This window comes from Mesocricetus auratus, unplaced genomic scaffold (genome assembly GCF_017639785.1).
Source record: "Mesocricetus auratus isolate SY011 unplaced genomic scaffold, BCM_Maur_2.0 Super-Scaffold_15014, whole genome shotgun sequence".
Classification (NCBI taxonomy): domain Eukaryota; kingdom Metazoa; phylum Chordata; class Mammalia; order Rodentia; family Cricetidae; genus Mesocricetus; species Mesocricetus auratus.
The window spans coordinates 46,920,072-46,932,889 of NW_024429186.1; the positions used below are offsets into that span (position 1 = coordinate 46,920,072).

General features: G+C 38.8%; 1 protein-coding gene across 1 annotated transcript in view; it reads left to right on the forward strand.

Moving 5' to 3' along the window:
- The window catches only part of Sos2 (SOS Ras/Rho guanine nucleotide exchange factor 2), a 104,930-nt gene that overhangs the window by 48,712 nt on the left and 43,400 nt on the right, over positions 1–12,818 (forward strand). Inside the window, 2 exon segments of the mRNA XM_040742999.1 lie at positions 1,022–1,132; positions 4,702–4,800. Coding sequence (XP_040598933.1) covers positions 1,022–1,132; positions 4,702–4,800 — 210 coding nt within the window.

The window sequence follows — 12,818 nt, forward strand, 5'->3', positions numbered from 1 at the left end:
TTTAGTTGCATTTTGTGTTTGTAGCTGTGAAGTTCCCACCTGATGCCCCCTGCCTCTCAGGTGGCTATGGTGTAAGATGTCCAGCTAATGTAACTTTCTTTATAGTGTACTAATGATAACATTTATTGTGAAAGCTTATTCTAAAGGAATAATGTAGGAATACTTTAACACTAAGTACACTTAAGATGAAGGGGATAATTTGTTGATAATCATTCTTTAACTTTTATGGGTTCATAGACTTCATTTTCAAAAACCTAAAGAACTGCATTTTTTCAAAGTAAAAATCTCATTTTGTTCTTTAAAGTGATTATAAAATGATATACCTTTTGTAAAAGCATTCATAATTAAAAACATATATATGAACACTATATCTTATAACAAGCATTTCTGATGAGGAATGAACAGCTGTATCATGTTCATTTTGCTCACTATTTGCTGATGGACATTGGAGAATACTGCTCAATATGTGATGTTTTCAGTTACTTGGGGTATACTTAACTATGAGAATACTGTATTATGTGGTAAATATTTTTTTGAAGAACTGACAAGTTGCTTTCCATGGGCTGTACTATTTTAACCTTCCTAGCAGTGGACAGTTCTGCTTTTTCAGTATCTACCTAGCTGAACTCTAGAGTAGGTAAAACAAAGGTATTGATTTTGATTTCTTTAAGAGTATCATTTAGTAAATTCGTTTCAACCAAGGTAACCTTGTATTTATCACTTTCTTTTACTTTAAATTTTCTAGGAACAAAGTATACATTTTAGTAGTTGGATACCATAAAACCAGCCATTTAGTTTTAAGGCTTGTTACTGTATATCTACTGTTTAAGGACCATTATGTTTTTTAAAATGTGTATCCCTTGTAACCATAACTATTATTTTCCCTAAAAATTAGAGAATCAAAGATGGTAAGACCTAGCTGGAAACATGAACAAAATATTGTTGTTAAATAATATGTACCAAACTCGTATAAATATATATTTTCAATAACCTTAACACATAACATTATTTTTTAAAATAGGAGCAAGCATTTGATCCCTATGAAACATTATCACAGGACATTCTTTCCCCAGAGTTTAATGACCACTTTAGTAAGTTGATGGCCAGACCTGCAGTGGCTCTACATTTTCAGGTAAACTTGAATTCAGTGTTGTTATTGCTTTACCATGAAATTATGGAAAAAACTCGCTAGTCCTTCCAATCAGTTGTATATGTGTGGGGGGGGCACTAAAACACAACTTCAGTTATTGTCCTTAGGTTCTGTCCACCTTCTTATTTGAGACAATCTCCCACTGACCTGGCATATACCAAGTAGGTTGTGTTGGCTGTCCAGCAAGTCTAGGGATCTGCCTCTCACCTGTGCCCAGCACTGAGGCTGTAGACACAGGCCACTCTCTCCAGCTGTCTCCACATGAGTGCTGGCAGTCTACTCAATTCCTGGTGCTTCCGCGAAAAGCAGCCCCTGTCTTGAGTTCTTTCAGTCTGTTTTAATGTGCATTCTACGTGCTTAGAGACCGTGGATTCTGAAAGTTTAGATCAGGGGTATACAGAGGAATCTGGTAAGCTATCTTAGTATCTGTAAGAGAAAGATTTGGAGAAGTCAATAGAATAATTTGATATGTAGCTATACTTATTTCTTCATCAGCCATACAGTTTAAAGGAAGTTAGAGATGGCTCAGCCTCAAGAGTACTTGCTTTTCCTGCAGAGGACCAGAGTTCAGTTCTCCCCACCGCACTGGGTGGCTCAGAACTTCCTGTAACTGCAGCTCCAGGGGATCTGACAGCCCTCTTCTGGACTCCATGGGCACGCAAACACACACAGACACAGAGACACACACACACACACACACACACACACACACACACACACGGATTAAAGGTGTGGGCTACAACCACCTGACTAAAAAGTACCTTTTTTCTAAGGAGATAATTACCTTATAAAAAGTGTATGAATATTTGTCTCCTAGTCCTTGTTGCCTTTGGTTTCTTAGTCTTCGTTATGTTATTCTTGTCCAAGTTCTGTTACCAGCTCCTGCTTCAGTGGTCCTGTGCTCTCCTTGGTGACTTCTCCCTCATGTGTGTGCTTGTTATTTCCTAGGTCTGTTTCTAGGCCATAAACCTCGTGTGTGTGTGTGTGTGTGTGTGTGTGTGTGTGTGTGTGTGTCTGTCTGTCTGTCTGTCTGTCTGTCTGTCTGTCTGTCTGTCTGTCTGCCTGTTTGCCTGCCTGCCTGCCTGCCTGCCTGCCTGTCTGTCTGTCTGCCTGCCTGCCTGCCTGCCTGTCTATACACATGTGCACGTTCCTAGAAATTGAACTCAGGACTGTTTGCTAGGTAAATACTCTACTACTAAGCTTCATCCATAGTCTTTTTTTCATTTCTATGTTTTTTGTTTTGTTTCTCTTTTTTGTGTTTTTTTTTAAATTTTTCCAGACAGGGTTTCTCTGTGTAGCTTTGTAGACCAGACTGGCTTCGAATTCACAGATATCCGCTTGCCTCTGCCTCCTCAGTGCTGGAATTAAAGGTGTGTGCCACCACCACTCAGCTTCATTTCTATGCCTGAGATAGGAAATTACTACATTGCACAACACAGGATGATCTCAAATTTGTGATCTTTCTGTCTTGAACTCCTGAGTAGCCAGGGGTACAGGTATACACAACCACACCTGGCTCAAATCTAACTTCTTTTTTTTTTTATTGCTGCCTGCAGGCCAGCAGAGGGCACCAGATCTCATTCAAGGGGGTTGTGAGCCACCATATGGTTGTCGGAAATTGAACTCAGGACCTCAGTCTCTCCAGCCCTCAAATCTAACATTTAAAACTGAATGAACTGTCTTCTCCTTGCCATCTGTAATGTGAATTCCTTTCAGTAACTTCTAGTGTACTACTCTCAGAAATCTGTCAATATAAAATGAAAATTTCATTTAATTCACAAAAAAAGTTTACTTCAAAGTAGGATTCTTTTCAGAAAATTAGTGGTATTCATATAAACCATAAACTGAATAACATTAATTGGTTAGTCCTCATCTAAGAACCTGGTATAATAATTAAACACACTAAGAACATAGTTTTGGGTTCGGTTTTATTTTATTAGGAAGTTGAGTTGTGTTCGTAGCATGGTGATAGATAGAGCACTCATCTAACATGACAGGAACAGCCTTGGTTTCAGTTCCTAGGCCAAAACAAAACAAAGAGCCAATAAGCACCAGGAATTCTTTTCTGTGAGATTAGAATCTGTAGAATCGGGGGGGGGGGGTAGAGAAGGGGTACTTGGCTCAAACCCAGTGCCTTGTGCAGACTAAGCAAACATTTTACTTCTTAGTCCCTAGGATCTGATTTTGTAAGCTATTGCTCTAACTATCCATGAAATAGATAAGATCATTTTTAAGGCCAAACTCATTTGTACTATATTAACTTTAAAATATCATTCAGTGAAGTACTGCATCATTAAAAAGAAGACAAAACCATGTTTAGAAACTGTATAGTGAAGAGTCAGGTTTGGTGATTGAAATGCCTGTATTTTCAGCACACAGGAGATTGAGGCAGGAGGATTGCTACAAGTTTGTGATCTTTTCTTTAAAACAGCAGAAGACAAAAGCAACTGAGAAATAAAGTATAATTTAAGAAAATGATCTCATAGGCTGGGCATGTAGCTCAGTGGCAGAAAAGTTATATCAGGTGCAGGCCTTGGGTTTGATCGTTTCCACATGAAAGATGGTGGAAGTGCTCACATACCCACTTAGGTCCTGAGCAGGTTATCAGCCCCATCTTGAGAGTGTGTCCTCTTATCCTAATTGTAAAACTATTCCATGGGAGTTAGATTTCAACAGAAGCTTTGGAGAGCAGGGGCACCCAGACCATCCAGCAAATACTAGAAGAACTTACTCTCAGGCTGCCTGACAGTCCAGGCTGGCACAGCTGTTCATTTTGTAAGCAGAATTAGCTTTGTCAGTTGATGTATATACCAAACATTTTTCATAAATAAGCTAAATCTGAAATTTGTGTATTTACTGGGGAATTTTTTAGAAACATTTATAGTATACAATATCCTTAAAAGCATTCTTTGTAACTATTTGAATTTGTAATTTCCTCTTACTTATGGGTTGCCATTGTTTCTTTTTTAAGATAGGTTCTAGCTCTGTAGCCCAGAATGACCTGTAATGTGTAACCATCCTTCCTTGGCCTCCCAACAGGTGGAATTGTAAATGCATGCCACCTTGACTAGCCCATCTTAGAGAATACAAAGAATATAAATTGCCAGGAGATGGTGGCCCACACCTTTAATCCCAGCACTTGGGATGCAGAGGCAGGCAGATCTCTGTGAGTTTGAGGCAAGCCTGGGAGTCCCAGGACAGCCAGGGCTACACTGTGAAACTTTGTCTTGAAAGGAAAGAAAAATAAAAGGAGTTTAAATAGCTTTACTTTTTTTGTTTATGATATGTGGAAACCCAGATGTTTAAAGAAAATCTATAAACAACACTATCAAAGTTACTTTGCCTTCTAGCAGATGCAGAAATGTGTGTATTTATCAATAATAGGCAGGGAGTAGGGAGGAGAAAACTTGATTTCTAGCACTTCAATTTCACTAGGATGTACTTACTATCATCAACTTGATACATCTGTATCTTGCATTTTAAAAGCTGTCTCCTAAGGCAGAGCTGCTGCGTCCCTGCTCTCAGATATTGCTGTATCTTTTACTTTGCAGTCCATTGCTGAAGGCTTTAAGGAGGCCGTTCGGTACGTCCTTCCACGTCTTATGCTGGTGCCAGTGTATCACTGTTGGCATTACTTTGAATTATTAAAGGTAAGGCGATAGCTTCTTGTAACAAACTTGTTAGATTTATAAAGCCTGAAACTTAATCTTTGATCTGATGATGTTATTCTTAATACTTTCTTACTCATAATAATGTAGTGTCCTAGGTCTAGGGCTAGAGCTCAGCGGTAGAATGCTCGAGTGCCTGTCATGTGAAGCCCTAGGCTTATCCCTGGCTGGCCAACCAACACAAGAACCCAGAAGGATACATGCTAACATTTCCAACTTCTATTTTAGGATCTTGGAGAAAATCCTATGGATTTTACCCCTTGTTACATTGTTTTCATGTGTAGAAAGATATAAAGAAATTCATTTTTTCTTCAGTTTGTAACATAGACTCTCAGATTATTAACCTTAATGGAAGAGTGTTTGCTTTTTAAAATTAACTTTTGGAGATCCATAGTACCAATCTTAGAAAAAAAAATAGTTTTAACTTTAGAATTATTACAGAATATCTTTTATTATGTGACTATTTCATATCTGTGAACAATGTATCTTTTAACTTTTTACATGTTACTCCCAGCTCCCTCTCCCTCCCCTCCTCCCCACTAATCCCCCAACCTCCCATCCCATCCCCGCTCTGCTCCCCAAGGATGGGGGGATTTTCAAAGTTTGTCATATCATCCTGGGCAGGGCAGTCTGAGAGAGCAATTCTCCAAGTGGAATGGGCTCCCAAAGTCCATTTGTATGCCAGGGATAACTGCTGTTCTACTATCTGAGGTCCCATAGATTGCTGAGGCCTCCTCACTGACACCCAGGTTCAGGGGGTCTAGATCAGTCCCATGCTGGCCTCTCAGTCACCAATCTGGGGTCCATGTGTTCCCCCTTGTCCAGGTCAACTGCCTCTGTGGGTTTCTCCAGCCGGGTCTTGACCCCTTGGCTCATCACTCCTCTTTGCAACTGACTTTCAGGAGTTCAGTTTAGTGTTTAGCTGTGGGTGTCTGCCTCTGCTTCCATCGGCTACTGGATGAGGGTTCTAGGATGGCATATAAGATAGTCATCAATCTCATTATCAGCGGAGGGCATTTAAGGTAGCCTCGATGCCAATTGGTGTCATTCTTGTAAATCTCCAGAAATCTCTCTAGTGCCAGAATTCTCCTCAAACCTATAATGGCTCCCTCTATTATGGTATCTCTCATTCTGCTCTCCTCTATTCTTACCCTGACTCAATCTTCCTGCTCCCCCATGTCCTCCATTCCCCTCTTCTTCTCCCCCTCTCTTTCTTCTATCTCCATCTCCCTCTCCCCACGCTTCCCAGGAGGATACCCTTCCATTCCCCTACTACAGATTACCATGTATATTTCTCTTAGGGTCCTCCCTGTTTCCCAGACCCTGGTGGTGGGATTGTAGGCTGGCACTCCCCTGCTCCATGTCTAAAATCCACATATGAGTGAGTACATACCATGTTTGTCTTTTTATGTCTGGGTTACCTCACTCAGGATGGTTTCTTCTAGTGCCATCCATGTGCCTGCAAATTTTAAGATTCCATTTTTTTTTCTGCTGAGTAGTACTCCATTGTGTAAATGTACCACATTTTCTCTATCCACTCTTCAGTTGAGGGGCATCTAGGTTGCTTCCAGGTTCTGACGATTACAAATAATGCTGCTATGAACATAGTTGAGCAGATGTCCTTGTTGTATGAATGTGCATCTTTTGGGCATATGCCTAAGAGTAGAATTGCTGGGTCTTGTGGTAGACTGATTCCCATTTTCCTGAGGAATCTCCATACCGATCTCCAAAGTGGCTGTACAAGTTGGCACTCCCACCAGCAGTGGAGGAGTGTTCCCCTTTCTCCACATCCTCTCCAGCATAAACTGTCATTAGTGTTTTTGATTTTAGCCATTCTGATGGGAGTGAGATGGTATCTCAGAGTTGTTTTGATTTGCATTTCACGGATGGCTAAGGATGTTGAGCACTTTCTCAAGTGTCTATCAGCCATTTTAGACCCCTCTATTGAGAATTCTCTATTTAGTTCTGTACCCCACTTTTTAATTGGATTATTTGGTGTTTTGGAAACTAGCTTCTTGAGTTCTTTGTAAATTTTGGAGATCAGCCCTCTGTCAGATGTGGGGTTGGTGAATATCTTTTCCCATTCTGTGGACTGTCATTTTGTCTTGTTGACTGTGTCCTTTGCCTTGCAGAAACTTCTCAGTTTCAGGAGGTCTCATTTATTAAATGTCAATCTTGGTGTCTGTGCTACTGGTGTTCAGGAAGTGGTCTCCTGTACCAATTCATTCAAGGGTACTTCCCACTTTCTCTTCTAAGAGTTTCAGTGTGACTGGATTGATGTTGAGGTCTTTCATCCTTTTGGACTTAAGTTTTGTGCATGATGATAGACATGGATCTATCTGCATTCTTCTACATGCCAGCATCAAGTTATGCCAGCACCATTTGTTGAAGATGCTTTTTTCCCCCATTGTGTAGTTTTAGGTCAAAGATCAGGTATTCATAGGTGTGTGGGTTAATATCAGGGTCTTCAATTCGATTCCGTTGGTCTACTTGTCTATTTTTGTGCCAATACCAAGCTGTTTTCATTATTGTAGCTCTACTATAGAGCTTGAGGTCAGGGATGGTGATGCCTCCTGAAGTTCCTTTATTGTACAGGGTTGTTTTGGCTATACTGGGTCTTTTGTTTTTCCATATAAAGTTGAGAATTGTCCTTCCAAGGTCTGTGAAGAATTGTGCTGGGATTTTGATAGGAATTGCATTGAATCTGTAGATTGCTTTTGGTAAGATTGCCATTCTTACTATGTCGATCCTGCCTATCTAAGAACATGGGAGATCTTTCTGTTTTCTCGTATCTTCTTTATTTCTTTAAAGACTCAAAGTTCTTGTCATACGGGTCTTTTACCTGTTTGGTTAGAGTTACCCCAAGATATTTTATGTTGTTTGTGGCTATTGTAAAGGGTGATGTCTCTCTGATTTCTTTCTTGGCTCCTTTATTGTCTGTATATAGTGGAGCTACTAATTTTTTAAGTTAATTTTGTATTAACTTAAAAACTGAAGGTGTTTATCAGCTGTAGTTCTCCGGTAGACTTTTTCTGGTCACTTATGTAGACTCTCATATCATCTGCAAATAGTGAAAGTTTGATTTCTTCCTTTCCAATTTGTATCACCTTGATCTCCTTTTGTTGTCTTATTGGTCTATCAAGAACTTCAAGTACAATATTGAACAGATATGGAGACGGTGGACAACCTTGTCTTGTTCCTAATTTTAGAGGGATCGCTTTGAGTTCCTCTCCATTTAGTTTGATGTTGCCTGTTGGTTTGCTGTATATTGCTTTTATTATGTTTAGGTATGTTCCTGTTATCCCTGATTTCTCTGAGACCTTTATCATGAAGGAGTGTTGGATTTTGTCAAAGGCTTTTTCAACATCTAGTGAGATGATCATGTGGTTTTTCTTTTTCAGATTGTTTATATTGTGGATTACACTGTATGGTAGATTACATTGATGGATTTTCGTATGTTGAACCATCCCTGCATCCCTACTTGATCATGGTGTATGATTTTTCTGATGTGTTCTTGGATTTGATTTGCCAGTATTTTATTGAGTATTTTGCATCAATATTCATGAGAGAGATTGGTCTGTAGTTCCCTATCTTAGTTGTGTCTTTGTGTGGTTTAGGTACTAAGGTAATTTTAGCCTGGTAAAGAGTTTGTCAGTGATCCTTCTGCTTCTATTGTGTGGAACAGTTTGAAGAATATTGGTATTAGCTCTTTTTTGAATTTCTGATGGAATTCTGCACTGAAACCATCTGGCCTTATGCTTTTTTTTGCTTTTTTTTTTTTTTTGGTTGGAAGACTTTTTATGGCTGCTTCTATTTCTTTAGGAGTTATAGGTCTATTTTAAATTGTTTGTCTGTTCTTGATTTAATTTTGGTGAGTGATATCTATCCAGAAAATCATCCATTTTCTTTAAATTTACCAATTTTGTGTAGTACAGGTTTTCAAGATATGACCTGATGATTCTCTGAATTTCCCCAGTGTCTGTTGTTATGTCCCCCTTTTCATTTCTGATTTTGTTAATTAGCATGTTCTCTCTCTGTCTTTTGGTTAGGTTGGATAAAGGTTTGTCTATCTTGTTGATTTTCTCAAAGAATCAACTCTTTGTTTAATTGATTCTTTGTATTGTTTTCTTTGTTTCTACTTTATTGATTTCAGTTCTCAATTTGATTATTTCCTGACATCTACTCCTCCTGGGTGAGTTTTCTTCTTTTTGTTCTAGAGCATTCAGCTGTACTGTTAATTCTCTAGTATGGCATGTAGTCTTCATGTGGGCACTTAGTGCTGTGAACTTCCTCTTAGAACTGCTTTCAGAGTGTCCCATAGGTTTGGGTATGTAGTGCCTTCATTTTCATTGAATTCTAGGAAGTCTTTGATTTCTTTATTTCTTCCTTTACCCCGGGAGTGATGCAATTGTGCATTGTTCAATTTCTACATGTTTGTGGGGTTTCTGCATTTGTGCTGTTGTTGAATCCTAATTTTAAGCCATGGTGGTTCGATAAGATACAGGGGTTATTCCAATTTGTTGTTGTTGTTTTGTTTTTCAAGACAGGGTTTTTTCTGTGGCTTTGGAGCCTGTCCTGGAACTCACTCGGTAGACCGGCTGGCCTTGAACTCACAGAGATCCGCCTGCCTCTGCCTCCTGAGTGCTGGGATTAAAGGGTGTGCCACCACCACCTGGCTCCAATTTTTTTGTATCTGTTGAGGTTTGATTGTTGCCAAGTATGTGTTCAATTTTAGAGAAGTTTCCATGTGGTGCTGAGAAGAAGGTATATCCTTTTGTGTTTGGATAGAATGTTCTATAGATGTCTGTTAAACCCAATTGGGTCTTAACTTCTGTTAGTTCTTTTGTTAAGTTTCTGTCTGCTGGACCTGTCCAGTAGTGAGAGCGGGGTGTTGAAGTGTCCTACTATAAGTGTGTGGGGTTTAATGCGTGATTTGGAACAATAACTTGATTGAATTCACACCTCCTCCTCCTCCTCCCATTCTCCCCTGGCATTTCCAAGACTCCCCTCTCCCCTTTTCATGTCCTCTCTTTTGTTTTGAACCTACATAGTACAGTTATTTCTGCCGGTTGTAATGCTGGCCTATCATATATAAGCAATTAATAATTTTATCTATAATGGTTATCTTATTAAGAAAATCATTTTATATTTTTATTTTATAAGTGTTTTTCTTGCATGCATGCATGCGTACCACATGAATGCCTGTTGCTGGGGAGGCTGGAAAAGGGCATCAGGTCCCTGGAACTGGAGTTATAGATGGTCATAGGTAGCCAGTGGGAGCTGGCTAGGAACTGAACATCGGTCTTCTTCAAGAATAGCGAATCCTCTTAATGTCTGAGCCATCTCTCTAGCCTGGAGAAGATAATTTTGAAGTCCTTATGAAGTATAATGTGCTTCATCCCTTAGTATATACCAAGAGACACATTTGTGTGCATAAGAGAGAAAGGGATGGAGAGAGGAAGAGTAAGTCAAAGTATGGGTAAATTGGTTTTCTGTTTATGAGACAGGATCTCATGTAGCTCAGGCTGGCCTTGAACTCACTGTGTAGCTGAGAATGTCCTTGAAGTCCTGATCCTCCTGCCTTAGCCATCAAAGACACAAGATTGCCAGAATGTTCTATATATGTAGCATAAATAATGATTCTGTTTTAGTTTTCTGACTGGCTCCTGGTCGTAGTCACAGTGGCTCAGGGGACTTCAGTGATTAATTGTAAGAGAAGTGGCCTCCAGGTGAGTCAAGCTGTCATAGTTCAAGTCATCTTGCTCTCAGATGCATGGTAGCAATGAAGGCATCCTTGCAGTCATCCAGCTAGGGTGGAAATAAGGACTTTAAAATGTTAGCAAACTTTACAGTTAGGACAATTGTAAAGTAGTGACAGGACTGTTAAGATTAACTTTTTCAGTTTTTTGTTTTGTTTTTCGAGACAGGGTTTCTTTGTGTAGCCCTGGTTATACTAGAACTAACTCTGTAGACCAGGCTGGCCTTGAACTCACAGAGATCCCCCTGACTCTGTCTCCTGAGTGCTGGGATTAAAGGTGTGCACCACTACCACCTGACTCCTTTCACATATGATTTATTCAAAGTCAAATAACATTCTTGTAGTCCTTGGACATTTCCTTGAAATTTATCAGTAGAATAAAAATTCTCTTCAAGAGGCATATAAAATGTAAGATATATTATTAATAGCTTAATGAGATTAATTAGCCAATATTAAGTTTCTTTAGGAAATAATTTTTACCATTTCCTCTGGAACCCAGACGAACATCTTCCACCCCTAGTGACACAGACATTCTCTTACTTATCTTAATGCTGAAAATCAAAGTAATATTTAGCAAATTATTGAACTGATATTTTGCCACACAACCATTTTTTTAATATACTTCCACTACTGAGAAACTAACTCTCCTGACTTTTTTTTCTGCTTGACAAAGTTGTAATTATTTTATTACTGTTTGAAGACAACATGTGGATTTGCTTGAATAGGCTTAGGAAGAGGGGAAAATTAGTAGCTTTATAACTGAACTTAGGACAGCTCCAATTTTGGTAGAATTTCACTGCTGATAATTGAAGATTTCAATCAATAAAAATAAAAGCCTATAATAGACATTTTATGTCATCAACATCCTTCTTTATTAAAATATATAGAGATATGAGAGAGAGAAGAGAGAGAGAGAGAGAGAGAGAGAGAGAGAGAGAGAGAGAGAGAGAGAGAGAGAGAGGAAGAGAGAGAGAGATTTCACTATGCAGTTCTGGCTGTCCTGGAACTATGTAGACCTGGTTGGCCTTGAACTCACAGAAATCTACATGTCTTTGCCTCTCGAATGCTAAGATTAAAGGCATGTGCCACTATACCCAAATAGTAAGATGTTTTAATGTAGAGCCAAGATGACTCTTTTTGTTAGAAATCTTTTTTAATTTTCACTTTTTATGTGTATAAGTGTTTTGCCTGTATGTATGTCTGTGTACCATGTAAGTGTATTGCCAACAAAGGCAAAAAGAGAGTATTGGGTTCCCTGGAACTAGAGTTACATATGGTTGTGAGTTGCCATTGGGTGCTAGGAACCAAACCTGGGTCCTCAAGAAGAGCAGCGAGTGCTTGTAGCTACTGGACCATCCATCTCCCAAGGCTGAGAAATCTTTATATAGACAAAGGAAGTGACTTTGCTTACTATGTATGATCACCTTAAAATTCCGAATAACCAAGCGCTGAGCCTTTTTCAAACTTTGGGTGGTTTTGGTTTTGTTTGCTCATCATATTTCAGTGTCTGTTTAGTAGTCTAGAGATTAAGACACTACTTCTAATACAATCATTTAAATTATTTTCATTGTTAATCTTTGGGTGGCAAAAGGTATCTTAGGAAAATCCCATGGTTGTGTTCCAAGTGGGAACTGTTTATAGGACAAAAATGAATGGTTCTGGGCCAGATCTACAGCAACAGTCAGTGACCTATGAACTCCTTGAAATATGAGAGAAATCTAAATTTATCACAGATTTTTCTGGTTTAATATTGTGAAATAAATTTGAGTGTTTACATTTTTCCAAAGTGATAATTTTTTCATAGTAGCTGTTGCTTAAATATACATTTGTATTTGTATAATTTCCATATACTATCTATAACTTGGATCTCTATCAGAAAAGTTTAAAATATTGGCATGTAATCTCATATAAATTACCTTATTATAAAGTATTTTTTGTTTTTTGAGAGAAAGTTTTTTCTTCTGAAAGAAATATAAAAGAATTCAGCTGATGAAAAAGCTAAAATTTGAGGAATTAAAAACTTACTTGTAAATTTTATTTCTAAGGATTATTAAAATCTTAAAATATTAACCTTTATGATTTCTTCATACTAGAGTGGTTGAATTTAATGTTATAAAAATATCCTCTTGTGCTGAGTGGTGGTGGCTCACGCCTTTTATCCCATCCCAGCACTCGGGAGACAGAGGCAGGTGGATCTCTGTGAGTTAGAGGCTAGCCTCGTCTACAGAGCGAGTTCCAGGAT